Source organism: Elgaria multicarinata, chromosome 11 (assembly GCF_023053635.1).
Source record: "Elgaria multicarinata webbii isolate HBS135686 ecotype San Diego chromosome 11, rElgMul1.1.pri, whole genome shotgun sequence".
Taxonomy (NCBI): domain Eukaryota; kingdom Metazoa; phylum Chordata; class Lepidosauria; order Squamata; family Anguidae; genus Elgaria; species Elgaria multicarinata.
The window spans coordinates 45,371,826-45,387,358 of record NC_086181.1 but is presented as its reverse complement, the minus strand read 5'-3'; the positions used below and the strand labels follow the sequence as shown (position 1 = coordinate 45,387,358).

The following is a 15,533-nucleotide window of genomic DNA, read 5'->3' as shown; positions in this document are numbered from 1 at the left end:
GGTGGGGGTGGGGGGCACGCCGACATCTCGGCCACTAATTGCCGCCTCCTTTTCTTCAGCTGGAGAGCAAACGGGACGCTTTCTCACCGGTCCTGCTGCAGTTCTGCACCGACCCCAAGAACCCCATCACCGTCATTCGGGGCTTGGCCGGATCGCTCCGCCTCAGTGAGTGGATAACCGGGGAGCAGGCTAAGGGGTCTCGGGCGGGGTGTGTGTGTGTGTCTTCTGCTGGGGTTGAGAACCGCTCTGTCAGGAGCTGGGGCTCTTTGGAAAAGGGTGCAGCGTTGGAGGTGGGGGCGGTTGTGGGGCACGGAGACGGTGGACGGGAGGGGAGGGCTTCGGCAACAGACAGTGTTGCGTGGAGCACCTCAGTCCTGGGCTGTGTTCTCTTCGACATTTTTATGAATAATAATAATAATAATAATAATAATAATAATAATAATAATAATAATAATAATAATAATTTTATTTCTTACCCACCTCTCCGTTTGGATCGAGGCGGGGAGCAACAATAATTATAAAACACATTTATTTATTTTATTTATTTTATTACATTTATATACCGCCCCACAGCCGAAGCTCTCTGGGCGGTTTACAAAATATATATTGAAACATCCTAAGAACATCCTAAAATTCCGCTGGATAGGCCTGCCGGAATAGACCAGTCTTTATAGCTTTCTTAAATGCTAATAGACTTGTTAAGTTGACGAGACTCCTCCGGCAGGCCGTTCCACAGTTATGAAGGACGTGGAGGAACGCGTATCGAATTTGCAGACGACATAAAATTGGGTGGGGGAGACAGTACCTCAGAAGAGGAAAACAGCATTCAAAATTATGTTGCTGGGTTAGAAAACTGGGCAGAAAATAACAGAATGAAATCTACCAGAGACCAGTGCACATGTCAACATCTAAGGTCCTTCTCCAAGTGCCTACTCCGAACAAAGCCCTATGAAGAGAGACTGAAAGAACTGGGCATGTTTAGCCTGGAGAAGAGAAGATTGAGGGGAGACATGATAGCACTCTTCAAATACTGAAAAGGTTGTCACACAGAGGAGGGCCAGGATCTCTTCTCGATCCTCCCAGAGTGCAGGACACGGAATAACGGGCTCAAGTTGAAGGAAGCCAGATTCCAGCTGGACATCAGGAAAAACTTCCTGACTGTTAGAGCAGTGCGACGGTGGAATCAGCTACCTAGGGAGGTTGTGGGCTCTCCCACACTAGAGGCCTTCAAGAGGCAGCTGGACAACCATCTGTCAGGGATGCTTTAGGGTGGATTCCTGCATTGAGCAGGGGGTTGGACTCGATGGCCTTGTAGGCCCCTTCCAACTCTGCTATTCTATGATTCTATGATTCTATGATTCTAGGATGGCAACAAGGGACAGGGCCTTTTCAGTGGTGGCCCCCCAATTATGGAACGATCTCCCTGACGAGGCCCGCCTGGAGCCAACATAGTTATCCTTTCGGCAGCAGGTCAAGACTTTTCTCTTCTCCCAGGCATTTATTTATTTATTTATTTTATTTATTACATTTTTATACCGCCCAATAGCCAAAGCTCTCTGGGCGGTTCACAAAAATAAAAACATAATAAAACAAACAACAGTCTAAAAACACAAATACAAAATGCAGTACAAAAAGCACAACCAGGATAAAACCACGCAGCAAAAATTGATGTAAGATTAAAATACAGAATTAGAGCAGTAAAATTTAAATTTAAGTTAAAATTAAGTGTTAAAATATTGAGAGAATAAAAAGGTCTTCAGCTGGCGACGAAAAGAGCATATGTTGAATTTTCTAACTGATCCCAGATCAGTGCAGGTTTTAAATTTTGTATATATGATTTCTCAAATGTTCAATGTTTTACTCTTTGTAAACCGCCTAGAGAGCTTTGGTTATAGGGCAGTACGTAAATGTATTTATTTATTTATTTATTTATTTATTGCATTTCTATACCGCCCAATAGCCGGAGCTCTCTGGGCGGTTCACAAAAATTAAAACCATTCAAAGTATAAAACAACAGTGTAAAACCATAATATAAAATACGATATAAAAGCTCAACCAGATTGAAAACAGCAGCAATGCAAAATTACAAATTTAAAACAGCAAAGTTAAAATTTATTTATAGACTGTTAAAATGCTGGGAGAATAAAAAGGTCTTCTTCACCTGGCGTCTAAAGGCATAATAGTGTAGGTGCCAAGCGAACCTCCTTAGGGAGCTCATTCCACAGCCGGGGTGCCACAGCAGAGAAGGCCCTGCTCCTGGTAGCTGCCAATAATAATAATAATAATAATAATAATAATAATAATAATAATAATAATAATAATAATAGGAAAAATAAATCAAATGCACAGCTAAGATGGGGCACACCTGTCTTGGCAATAGTATGTGTGGAAAGGATCTTGTAGTCAATCCCAGGCTTTGGCTATTGGGCGGTATAAAATTGTAATAAATAAATAAATAAATAAATATGAGCCAGCATATCAGCCGTGTGATGCAGCTGCAAACAAGGCAAATGCGATTTTAGGTTGCATCAATGCAAGCAGCGTTTCAAAATCGGAAGAAGAAATAGTTCCACTCTACTGTGTGCTGGTCAGACCTCACCTTGAATCCTGCGTCCAGTTCTGGACACCACACTTTAAGACGGATTCAGATAAATTCAGGGAGGGATAACAAAGGTGATCAGGGGACTAGAAACTAAAAAAAAAAAAACCCAAGGAAAGATGGAAGGAACTGGGAATGTTTAGCCTTGAGAAGAGGCTGAGGGGGGACATGATAGAGTTTTTCGAGGACACAGAAGAGGGCTGCAGTGTGTTCTTTCTCCTCCAAGACTTGTAGGATGTGAAATAATGGGTTTAAGTTATGGGAAGGCAGATTTCGGTTGAACATGAGGGAGAACTTCCTAGTGGTCAGAGCAGCCAGACAATGGAACCAATTGCCTGGGGAGGCGGTGGGCTCTCCGTCGGTAGGGGTCTTCAAGCGGAGACCGCACAGCCATCGAACAGGGGTGCTTTAAACTGCCCCCTGCCCTGAGCAGGGTGGCGACAGCTAGGTTTTATGTGCCAGAGCAGCCTTCCTCAACCTGGGGCGCTCCAGATGTGTTGGACTGCAACTCCCAGAATGCCCCAGCCAGCTGGTCCAACACATCTGGAGCGCCCCAGGTTGAGGAAGGCTGTGCCAGAGGCTTTGCTGGTGGATACAGATTTGAGGGGAGCACGTGTGCGTCAGTGAGAAGTTTTGTGACAGTGGTTTCTGCCGGGATGTGTGTGAATAAGGAACTATTGGGAGCTGTAGTGATTCCTTGGGAAGACGTTCTTCAGTCAGAGGGGGGTTGATTGAAGAAGTGCTCCTGCAATGGGGTGGAGAAAAGGATAAAGTCATAGAATCATAGAATAGTAGAGTTGGAAGGGGCCTACAAGGCTATGGAGTCCAACCCCACCCACCCCACTCAATGCAGGAATCCACCTTAAAGCATCCCTGACAGGTGGCTGCCCAGCTGCCTCTTGAAGGCCTCTAGGGTGGGAGAGCCCACAACCTCCCTAGGTCACTGGTTCCATTGTCGTACTGCTCTAACAGTCAGGGAGTTTTTCCTGATGTCCAGCCGGAATCTGGCTTCCTGTCACTTGAGCCCGTTATTCTGCGTCCTGCACTCTGGGAGGATCGAGAAGAGATCCCGGCCCTCCTCTGCGTGGCCGCCTTTCAAGGACAGCCTTTCAAGTTCCCATTGGGTCTGGAGGTTCGTCACCCCACCCCACAACCGCAGCAGCAGGGAGCCCGTGAGAAGCCCCTCCGCCTCCCATCCTGACCCCTGCTCTCGCCTTTCCCCTCAGACCTGGGCCTCTTCAGCACAAAGACACTGGTGGAGGCGAGCGGGGAGCACACAGTGGAGGTCCGCACACAGGTGCAGCAACCGTCGGATGAGAACTGGGACCTCTCGGGGTCCAAGCAAGTCTGGCCTTGTGAGAGCAGCCGGTCGCACACCACCATCGCCAAGTACGCCCAGTACCAGGCTGCCTCTTTCCAGGAATCTCTTCAGGTGAGAGGGCTGGGATTCGCTCTCGGGCACTCCGGGAGGGATTGGCGCGGGATTCCTGGGGTGGGTGCGTTGGGAGGTTGGTTGGGGCGGGTGCCCCACCCTGAAGGCCCATGCCCAAGGAGTCAGGGGAGGGGGCGGAATTCCCACGTTGACTTTTCCCCTCTGTCGAGGCAGGAAGACAAGGAGACGGACGACGAGGAAGCCGATGAACCGGACAGCACCACGGAGACGCCCCCCAGGTAGGACTCCCCTGCCCTGCCCTGCCCTGCCGGCATTCCTGCCATGCTTACACTTCTGACAAACTCTGTCATTTTAATGGCTTTTCTTCGTTATTGTATGCCACTTCGGGGGCTATTGCTAGGAAGTGGCGGGTGTGTTTTAAAATCAATGAAAACAAAGGGAGGGGAAATTGAGGTGGGGGAAGGGGGGTGCCAAGCCGTGGCACCCCCGATGCCGTGGGCACTTGGAAGAGAGTGAAATTTGAAGACATGGGTGAAATTTGACGGGTGTAGAACGGGAGAGGTGCTACAGTTTCTGGAAAGGGGCAATTGGGAAATGACTTTTTATTCAGTCCTGGGAGGAGCTGAGGCGGAAGGGCTGACAAATCTCAATCTCTCTCTCTGCATCCTACATTTCACATCCTAATTTCTTCCTTTCCGCTCCTCGTAGCAACCCTGACCAGAAACCGCACCAGATTATCAAGTTTGGGACCAACATTGACCTCTCTGATGCTAAACGGTGAGGACTGCGCAGCGGGGGAAGTTACGGATTAAAAGCTCCTCTTGTCCTCCTCCCGTCTCCTGCGATCGATCGCCCTTAGCACTGTGGGAGGAAGCAGGATATGGCTCCTCTGCCCTCGACCGTGCGCAGCCGCTGCGGGAATTGCTTCTTGCTGCCCCAAGAAAATGGGATTATGGCTTTATTTTAATGCGCTGCGTGCACCGCCTGCATTCCTCCACGCTGTGGCTCGTTGCTGCCGCTTTGTGGCCGCACTTGGAACTGCAGGGAAATATTGCTGTATGTGGCCCCCTTGTGGCCGTACGATGGAGCTCCGTGCTGCCTCCGTGTGGTCAAGTCTGGTCCTTGCAAGAGAATAGGAGCGAAGTGCTCTGCTCCCTCCAAGTGGCCATGAGGTGTCACCGCAATGTTGTGAGCCTCTCCTGCCCTCTTGTGGTGACAATTTGGTGACAAATGACACAATATTGCCCTGCGTCCATGGCTGGAATTGCACCGCAATGACATCTTCTCATGCGCCCTCTGGAACTGCCCCAGTGTGGCCCTCCACGATACTTCTCCTCTATGACGTTGCTCTATGCTGCCTCCCTACGGTCACATTTTGTCACTGCATGAGAGAAGTGGCTTCCGTGGCAATGATTGGTTATGACCACTGGAGGGCAGCAGAGATCTACCCTATGCTATAGGGAAAAGGACTCCGCAGGCATAGAGAATTTCGGCCATTGCCACAAACACAGTTTTTTTCCACTCACGTTGGAACATGTTGGAACATGTTGGTCCATCTAGCTCAGTTTTGTTCATTCTTTCCAGGATTTCGGGCAGAGATCCCTCCCAGCCCTACCTGGAAATGCTGGGGATTGAACCTGCAACCTTTGGCATGCCACACCTGCCCTCTTTACCACTTGAGCTACAGCCCCACCTGACGGGGGCTGTGCGAAGGGGAGTGTGGCTCAGTGCTGCCCCTAGTGGATGACATCGGTGGGGAAAGGGAGCTTTTAATTAAATCGATTAAATACATACTATTTATTTATTTTATTTATTTATTTATTACGTTTTTATACTGCCCAATAGCCAAAGCTCTCTGGGCGGTTCACAAAAATTAAAACCATTAGTAACATAATAAAACATCCAACAAGCTAAAAACCCAAGTACAAAATACAATATAAAAAGCACAACCAGGATAAAACCACACAGCAGAAATCGATATAGGATTAAAATACAGAATTAAAACAGCAAAGTTTAAATTTAGGTGTTAAAATACTGAGAAAATAAAAAGGTCTTCAGCTGGCGATGAAAAGAGTACAGTGTAGGCGCCAGGCGGACCTCTCTGGGGAGCTCATTCCACAGCCGGGGTGCCACAGCGGAGAAAGCCCTGCTCCTAGTAGCCACCTGCCTCACTTCCTTTGGCAGGGGCTCGTGGAGAAGGGCCCCTGTAGATGATCTTAAGGTCCAGGCAGGTACATATGGGAGGAGGCGTTTCTTCAAATAACCTGGCCCCAAGCTGTTTAGGGCTTTGAATGTTAGTACCAGGACTTTGAATCAGGCCCGGACCTGGACTGGCAGCCAATGAAGTTGTAAAAGGACTGGCGTGATGTGATCTCACTGGCCAGTCCCTGTTAGTAAACGGGCTGCCCTGTTTTGTACCATCTGAAGCTTCCGGACCGTTTTCAAAGGCAGCCCCACGTATAACGCATTGCAGTAATCCAAACGAGAAGTTATCAGAGCATGGATAACTGTAGCTAAGCTATCTCTGTCCAGATAAGGGCGTAGTTGGTATATCAACCTACGCTGATAAAAGGTGCTCTTTGCCACTGAGTTCGCCTGTGCCTCAAGTGACAGTTCTGGATCCAAGAGCACCCCCAGACTACGGACCCGATCCTTTAGGGAGAGTGCAACCCCATCCAAGACAGGGCAAACATCACCTCGCCGGACAGATGAACCACCCGCTAACAGTACCTCCGTCTTGTCTGGATTGAGTCTCAGTTTGTTAGCCCGCATCCAGTACTATTGTGCTTTTACGGTAGTTTAGTTTTTTTTTAAAAAAAAACTTTTTAAGCATTTTTAATTGGTGGATTTTTGTGTGCATTAATTCTCATGCATTTTAGAATTTCGGGTTTGTTTTTGCAAACTGCGTCGTGATAGTTCCGCTACGGCAAGCCCTCTATAGCAAAGCGCTTAAGACTGGCATAGAAATTGATTTAAAAAGTAATAAATATTGCGACGGATATCTAAATTACAATAAAGGTTTTAAGGGTTTTGTTGTTGTTACTGGGGGGAAAAATGATTTCTCGCCCCCTGCCCCCCTCCCCCTGCCCAGCAAGTGGGGTTGGACTTGATGGCCTTGTAGGCCCCTTCCAACTCTGCTATTCTATGATTCTATGATTGCAGGTGGAAACCGCAGCTGCAAGAATTGCTGAAGTTGCCGGCTTTCATGCGCGTCACGTCGACGGGGAATATGTTGAGTCATGTGGGTCACACTATCTTGGGCATGAACACCGTGCAGCTCTACATGAAAGTGCCAGGCAGCCGCACTCCAGGTAAGGGGTGTTCTTCGTCTCACGGCTCCAAGAGGGGAAGAGGAGGAGGAGGAGGAGGAGGAGGAGGGGAGATCTTCAGGGTGTCTGGATACTGTAATAATAATAATAATAATAATAATAAGAAGAAGAAGAAGAAGAAGAAGAAATTCCTTACCCGCCTCTCCATTTTGATCGAGGCTGAAGGGTTGTGGTTAGGAAGGGCTGTTTCGTCCGTGGCCCTGACTTCTGGGGTTCCCAGAGGCATCTGCTCGGCCACCGTGGGACGCGGGATGGTGGACTGGGTGGTCTTTTAGGGCCGATCCCCCAGGGATCCTTGGATGTTCTCAGGATGGTCTGCTGCATGAGGAGATCTTGATGGGCTGGAGTGCTGGGCTGAAAACAACAGGATGAAATTTAATAGGGATAAATGCCAAGTTCTACATTTAGGAAATAGAAACCAAAGGCACAGTTACAAGATGGGGGATACTTGGCTCAGCAATACTACAAACAAGAAGGATTTTGGAATTGTTGTAGATCACAAGCTGAATATGAGCCAACAGTGCGATACGGCTGCAAGAAAGGCAAAGGCTGTTTTGGGCTGCATTCATAGAAGTATAGCTTCCAAATCGTGTGAGGTTCTGGTTCCTCTCTATTCGGCCCTGGTTAGGCCTCATCTAGAGTATTGCGTCCAGTTCTGGGCTCCACAATTCAAGAATGACGTAGACAAGCTGGAGCATGTGCAGAGGAGGGCAACCAGGATGATCAGGGGTCTGGAAACAAAGCCCTATGGAGAGAGACTGAAAGAACTGGGCAGGTTTAGCCTGGAGAAGGGAAGATGGAGGGGAGACATGATAGCACTCTTCAAATACTGGAAAGGTTGTCACACAGAGGAGGGCCAGGATCTCTTCTCGATCCTCCCAGAGTGCAGGACACGGAACAACGGGCTCAAGTTAAAGGAAGCCAGATTCCGGCTGGACATCAGGAAAAACTTCCTGACCGTTAGAGCAGTACGGCAATGGAACCAGTTCCCTAGGGAGGTTGTGGGCTCTCCCACACTAGAGGCCTTCAAGAGGCAGCTGGACAGGCATCTGCCAGGGATGCTTTAGGGTGGATTCCTGCCTTGAGCAGGGGGTTGGACTTGATGGCATTGTAGGCCCCTTCCAACTCTGCTATTCTATGATTCTGTGAGAGGGCTGGGATAAGGACCGGCAAGTGTGGAGCCGGGAGCATTAGTGCCACTTTTATTGTTTGTTTATTTCATTATGGTTTATTTATTTAGCGCCATCCATGTACATGGTGCTGGACATAGTAAAAGAATAAAGCAGCGACGCCCTGCCGTATAGGCTTACAGTCTAATAAAATCATCATAATAAAACAATAAGAATGGGAAGAGAACACACCAGATTGGCACGAGGGACAATAAAAGTAACAGTGTGAAAGTAAGGACAAAAGTCAAATTTCCGTTTCGTTTCTGTCTTGCCCCATCACCGAAGCTCTCGGGGAGGTTTACAGCCATTCATACGATAAAAAAATACAATATAAGAATACAGCATGAAATGCAGCATAAAAATTTACACGTCTAAAATTTAAAATAATCTGGACAGCTAAAAACAGTTCCAATAAAATGCTAGGCCTGTTGAGATGACTGGCATAAGTCATAGAATCATAGAATAGCAGAGTTGGAAGGGTCCTACAAGGCCATCAGATCCAACCCCCTGCTCAATGCAGGAATCCACCCTACAGCATCCCTGACAGAGGGTTGTCCAGCTGCCTCTTGAAGGCCTCTAGTGTGGGAGAAGAGCCCACAACCTCCCTAGGTCACTGCTTCCACTGTCGTACTGCTCATAGTGCCCCATCATAGGCTGCTAAATGCTTGGGAGCAGAAGGAGGCGCAGTCTTAACCTGGCGCTGAAAAGATGACAGCGTTGGTGCCAGGCAGGCCTCAGTGGAGAGCTCATTCCAGAGTCAGGGGGCCACGGAGAAGGCCCTGGTCACCACCCTCCGAGCCTCCCTCAGAGGATGAGGCCCCCAGGTGTTGATCGTAGCGTCCAGGTACGTTCAGGTCAGGGGAGGCGTTCCATCAGGTATTCCGGTCTCAAACCATGTAAAGCTTCATAGCTTAAAACCAGCACCTCAAATCAGGCTCGGAAGCATACAGACAGCCAAGGCTAGCGGGCCTTACATGCTCAGGCCTTCTGGTCCCAGCTATCAATCTGGCTGCCGCATTTTGCACAAGTTGCAGCTTCTGAACAGTCTTCAAGGGCAGCCCCACGAAGTACGGGGCCACGATGGCAATGCTGGACACAGTGACCTTGCCAAGACAGCCTTGATTTCACACGGGCCGGGGGCAATTCCTCTATGTCAGGGGTGTTGCGCCTCAGGCCCGTGGGCCAAATCTGGCCAGACTGAGATCCCCGCCCGCCCCCCTTTCTCCTCCTGATCGCTTGTCGTTCCGTGGTTTCCTGGCTTTTGCACGCTTTGCTCCCCGTTCTGAAAGGACTGGATTTCCCCTCAGGAGGTTTTGCTGCCAGCAGGAAGAGCTTTAAGCTAAAAGCTGCTGGGGTTTGGCCTCTCTCTGCCCCTTCAGCCCTCCGGCTTCCCAGAGGCTTCTCCTGAATTGAACCCGGCCCTCGGGCTGAAAGAGGTTCCGTCAGCCCCGCTCCTTCCACAAGCTCTCAGGCTGCCTCGCGCCAGGCCGTCCCTCTGACCAATCCATCCTATTCACACGAGTGTCCCCCCCCTCCCCTTTCAGGCCACCAAGAGAACAATAACTTCTGCTCCGTGAATATCAACATCGGACCGGGAGATTGCGAATGGTTTGCAGTCCACGAGCATTATTGGCAGAACATCAGTGCCTTCTGTGACAGGTAGGCGGGTGGGAGCGGCAGGTGGGCGGATGTCCTGGCCTGCTTTGGGTCTCCCCCTGGGAAGGTGGCCGTCCAATATATTATATTGACCAGGCCGGGGCCGTGCGCTGTTCTCTGCTGGAGTAACCGTGGGGTGCTGCCCTAATGGGATGGAGACGGGGGTCTGGGCAGGGGTGCCCATCTGAGGTGGGGTGACGAGGGATGGGATCTCCTCGCGTTCTCGTGCCCTGGCACATCTGCGCATTTGCACGGCGCTCGGGGCAGAGAAATCCCTGGCGGATTCTTGCCCTGCAAGCAGGAAGGCCGCGTGGGTGTCTGGCCTCTCACCCTCCCCCTTTCTCGCAGGCATGGTGTGGACTACCTGACCGGTTCATGGTGGCCCATCCTAGAAGACCTCTACCAGTCCAACATCCCGGTCTACCGCTTCATCCAGCGCCCCGGAGACCTGGTGTGGATCAACGCTGGGACCGTGCACTGGGTTCAGGCCACGGGCTGGTGTAATAACATCGCCTGGAACGTCGGCCCGCTGACGGGTAAGGAGCCGGACTGAGACCCTGAAAAAGGGAAGAGGAGGAGGAGGAGGGGGTCAAGGGGGGTGCTGTGCCTCCCCCCCTTCCAGCAATCACCTTTGAACCACAAGGTGGCCTCGTTGAACCTCGTTGGCACGTGGCATTCTCTCCACTTGCTTCCTTTTTCCTTTTTCCGAAACTAATTTTTAATCTCGGGGCGGCAGCTGGGAAACCCCGGGAAGATGTTCAGGCGTCGCCGCTGTTTTTAAGTCACCTCGACCAAACTAGTCTTTGAACGGCCGAGTTCTCCAGCGTTGATCCCGCTGCAACGTTGCCCCTTCTGTTGGGCTGTGTGCAAACCCCACCGGCAAGCGCCAAGTTTGAGTTTAACGAATGCAGAGTGTTCTCTTGCTGCTGCCCGGCCCTGTTATCTGTGGCGAAGGCCTTCGCACGAGGAGGGAGCAGGACGGATCGGGGATGCGGGGGCGGGGGCTACTCCCGAGCTGGTGTGGTTCACAGGGAAGTTGTCAAAGCAGGGCTTTGCGCTTCCCATTCCGGCTGGCCGAAGAGAGGAGAGGAGAACTCTGGGATATCTCTGGCGACGTCCTCTTTTTTGCGCGGAAGGCAAAAAAGCCTTCAGCAAGACGCGGGGTGAGGGGGGCCGCTGGCCGTGGTTCACGTCTATGCCGGGGGAGGCGTCACCCCCCAGCCCGTCTCACGCCTTCCTTCCTCCACAGCTTACCAGTACCAGCTGGCGCTGGAGCGCTATGAATGGAATGAGGTGAAAAACGTCAAGTCCATAGTGCCTATGATCCACGTCTCCTGGAACGTGGCCCGCACGGTCAAGATCAGCGACCCCGACTTGTACAAAATGATCAAGTGCGTTTCCCCACCCCACCCCCCATCCCTCCACCCCATCCTTTTTTTTTTCCTAATTTAAATTTTTTATTTAATACCTCAAACAATACATCAATACAAAATAAAACAATACTACATAATACACAATAATATGAAATAAACATTTGATAAACATATATTCTAACTTAATTCTCTTAACATAATCATACTTAACATAAAAGTGCTCCCCACAACCACGGGATCTTATTCATGTTTCCAAAATCTCATTGCTTCCTCTGGAGGTGTTTTCCCTTCTCCCCTTTAATAATACAAATTCTAGAAACTGTTTCCATAGTCCCTCAAAGTCATTCATTTTTATCATTCCTCTTCTAACTTTTATATTACGTGTTAATTTATCATTAATAGCAATATCCCATATTTCTTTATACCAATCTTCTATATGATAATCCCTTTGAACCTTCCAGTTCCTAGATATCATTAATCTTGCTGCTGTTAACAAATTCGTTATCAATTCTTTTGTCTCTTTATTACAATTCAATTCTCCGTATAATGATAACAATGCCACTATAGGTGTCTCTTCAATCTCCATTCCTAAAATTTCTTTTATCTCATTAAACACCATTTTCCATAATTTTTGTACAAATTCGCATTCCCACTGAACACAGGGTGGGGATGGTATTCGCCCCCCTCCCACTTTTATTTATTTATTGCATTTTTATATCGCCCAGTAGCCAAAGCACTCTGGGCGGTTTTGACCCACTTGCTTCCGTTGGGATCTAGAGGACACTTGATAACCTGTATCCCTGCTTTCTGTAAGCTAAAATTGATCGATTGATCTTATTTATTTATTACATTTATATACCACCCCATAGCCGAAGCTCTCTGGGCGGTTTACAAAAGTTTAAAACAGTAAACATTAAAAAAAGTATGCAAAATTAAAAAACCCGTCAGAAACATAAAAACAACAGTATAAAAACAACAGTATCCATTTAAAAACAACCGTTCTGGGGTCCATTAACAAACAAAGAAACTCAGCATAAGTTGTTAACTGCTGTTAAATGCCTGGGAGAAGAGAAAAGTCTTGACCTGGTGCCTGAAATATAACAGTGTTGGTGCCAGGCGAGCCTTGTCAGGGAGATCATTCCATAATTGGGGGCCACCACTGAAAAGGCCCTCTCCCTTGTTGCCATCCTCCAAGCTTCCCCCGGAGTCGGCACTCGGAGGAGGACCTTAGATGTTGAGCGCAGTGTACGGGGAGGCTCATGTCGGGAAAGGTGTTCCGTCAGGTATTGCGGTCCCAAGTCTGTGTGCTCTCGTTTGTGCATCAGGTCATTTTGGTGCTGTGGGTGGGACTCCGCACCTGTAGTATGGATCTGTCTCTAGATGTGCCACCTGCCGGTTCTCTCTTCCAGTGTGTTGAAGGCTCCCTGCGGTAGATGTGCGCTCACCTGTCTCTCTCTCTCTCTCTCTCTCTCTCAGGTACTGTCTGATGCAGTCTATAAAACACTGCCAGATGCAACGCGAGAATCTCGTGCGGTCTGGGAAGAAGATTGCCTACCAGGGCCGGGTGAAGGATGAACCGGCGTACTATTGCAACGAGTGTGACGTAAGTTTCCTCTGGTGACCTCTCCGTTCCTTTGCCACAGTGGCTCACGGTGGGCTCATGCCAACTCCAGAGGGTGAGGGTGTGCACACGCTGTCTCTCTCTCTCTCTGTGTCTCTTTCTCTCTCTCTGTCAATCTCTCTTTTGCTCTCAGTGGGCGTCTGCCACGTCTCCACAAGTGGCTCTGTGCCACGGAGCTGCACTGTAGGTTGGCGCTCCCTGCTCTGAGGCAGCGCCAGGCCCAGAATGCCAAAACGCTTTTGCCTCCACTCTACACTCATGTGCTGTTACTGTGCCTCACCTCAGACGTGGTCCACATTTCCAGCAGTCTCCCGGCGATCCGCCTCCGGGCTCCCTGGCGGGACGCGAGCAACAGGTTCTCCCGTTCCGTCTTTCCTTCCCCGCCACTGACTTTGCCACCCGGAGGGGTCCGCCTTAGGTGCCCGACAGGGGTTACCGCTAGGCCCGCTGGTGTGAGCAGTGTTTTATGAGGCCTGTTTGTCTTTAAAATACCTCCTGTCCCACCTCCAGTTTGGGATTTTCGCACCTCCTTCATGCCTGACAGTGCTGAGAAGCGGGCCGTAAGAGAGTAGACAGGCTGAAACAGTGAGTATGAAACCGCGTGTTTTTAAAAGCAACGGAAGAGAAGGCAAAAGTGCGTCCACGGCCGGAAGGGTGGAAGATGCAGCCGTCGCCAGAGTCCGGCCAGCGGCTTGGCTAAAGCCACCGCTGCTGACCCAGAGTCTCGAACGGGGTTTTTCCCAGCACCCCGAGGCTGAAATGGATAATTACAATATAAAGAAAAGAGGAGGCTGTGGTTGGAAACATCAACAGTATAATAAGAGTGATAACACTCAAACCACAAAGACATCAAAACAACTTTCATAGATGAATAATTCAGAAACTTTACAAATGTACAAAGAACAGGCACATAAGCAATATTTCTAGGATGTTCACACTAACATTCACAACAAAGCCTGCAATATCAACATCTACTATACATATAGTGAACTAGTCACATGAAGCGTCTTTTATATAAACAGTAGTCCGGTACTAATTGCTGTTTCGAAGATTCTTCCTCAGTATGACGCTGGAAAATAATTCAAAAACACCATACTCAGCATTTATAAGCAATAACATATATTGTTATGCAATGCAAACAAAACAGAAAATATTGGCCTCACCAACTGGTTTACAGAAGGAGCCACGGCTACACAATTAGAACAGGGGGAGAAGATGCCCGAGGATGGGGCAAGGCCTGGGCCAAGCCAGCGAGGAGAGCGTGGTTGGTGCACGCAGGAAGACTCCGGAGATGACAGTGAAGCTTCTGAAATGGAGAAGTGTAGCGGAAGGCGCAGCGGGCCGTTAGGAGAGCCACGACTCAGCAGGACAGCAAGGCAGAAGTGACTTGGATGACCTAGGGAGTATGGAGCTGCGACTCAGCAGCTTAGGAGCGGATGGAACGGCGACTCAGCTAAACCCGGGAGCACGTTCCCAGTAGCTTGGAGAGGCAGGGAGATGGCAGAACAGAGACATATTGGGAGCATAGAAGCAGTCACGCTGCGGCTGAGTTATTGCCTAAAGAATACCTGCCAGCCAGCCTCCTTGGAGAGTGCATTAGAGTTCATTGAACAGCCCTGAAATGCCTTGAAAGGCATTGGTAGAGTTTCTTTTACCCGAGCCAGGTAGAAAATGAGCAGGCTCTTGCAGGATTGGGGACAATGACTTGACTAACTCGGAGACTAAACTCAGACTTAAACCGTGACTTGGCTGGGCTTGGAAAGAGCTGAGCAGCGTCCCTTCGTCAACCAGGAACACATGTGGAGCAACTTCATGGCCAGGGGGATGGCAGCGTGGATAAAAGAGAAGAGGTCAGGTTTGGGGCTGAGCTAAATAAGAAGAGGTCAGTTCAGCCAAACGGTATGTCGGGGATTAAAATGCCGGACGGACGGAAGGACGGACAGGCTACTGAAGCTGGACGCAGGAAAGAAGGCACCTGCCACAACAATCAGGCAGTCCGTTTTAGCTCCAAACTGATGCCAGCGCTTGACCTCCCTGCTCCAACAGCCAGGCCCCCTGTGAGTGATTCCTCCATGAGGCGCAGGGGTGATGCTGTGATGGGCATCCCTTGAAGACCGCGAGATCTGAGGACCTGTCCCTTTAGCTAGGCAGAGGCCAAGCACGGCCGGACGAACTCCCTCTCTACTCTGGAGCAAGCCTTTGTGCCCAAGGCAGCCCTGCAGGACCCAAGAGGCGGTTCCCAACTGGGTTGGGGAAGGGACCAGGGCGGAGGCGCGAAGGTGAGGGCCCCGATGGCGTCAATGGCGTTTGTGACCGGGTGTGTGTGTGTGTGTGGAAACCGCTGGTGGGTTTGAGTGGGTGGAATTTGTCAGAGCAGCAATAAAAGCCCTTCC

General features: G+C 49.8%; 1 protein-coding gene across 1 annotated transcript in view; it reads left to right on the top strand.

The window, feature by feature from the left end:
- Nucleotides 1-15,533, top strand: part of KDM6B (lysine demethylase 6B) — a 67,874-nt gene that overhangs the window by 48,334 nt on the left and 4,007 nt on the right. The window contains exons 15-23 of the mRNA XM_063138388.1: nucleotides 60-165; nucleotides 3,826-4,031; nucleotides 4,206-4,270; nucleotides 4,701-4,769; nucleotides 7,155-7,303; nucleotides 10,035-10,149; nucleotides 10,495-10,682; nucleotides 11,396-11,537; nucleotides 12,996-13,122. Coding sequence (XP_062994458.1) covers nucleotides 60-165; nucleotides 3,826-4,031; nucleotides 4,206-4,270; nucleotides 4,701-4,769; nucleotides 7,155-7,303; nucleotides 10,035-10,149; nucleotides 10,495-10,682; nucleotides 11,396-11,537; nucleotides 12,996-13,122 — 1,167 coding nt within the window. The remainder of the gene's footprint in view (nucleotides 1-59; nucleotides 166-3,825; nucleotides 4,032-4,205; nucleotides 4,271-4,700; nucleotides 4,770-7,154; nucleotides 7,304-10,034; nucleotides 10,150-10,494; nucleotides 10,683-11,395; nucleotides 11,538-12,995; nucleotides 13,123-15,533) is intronic.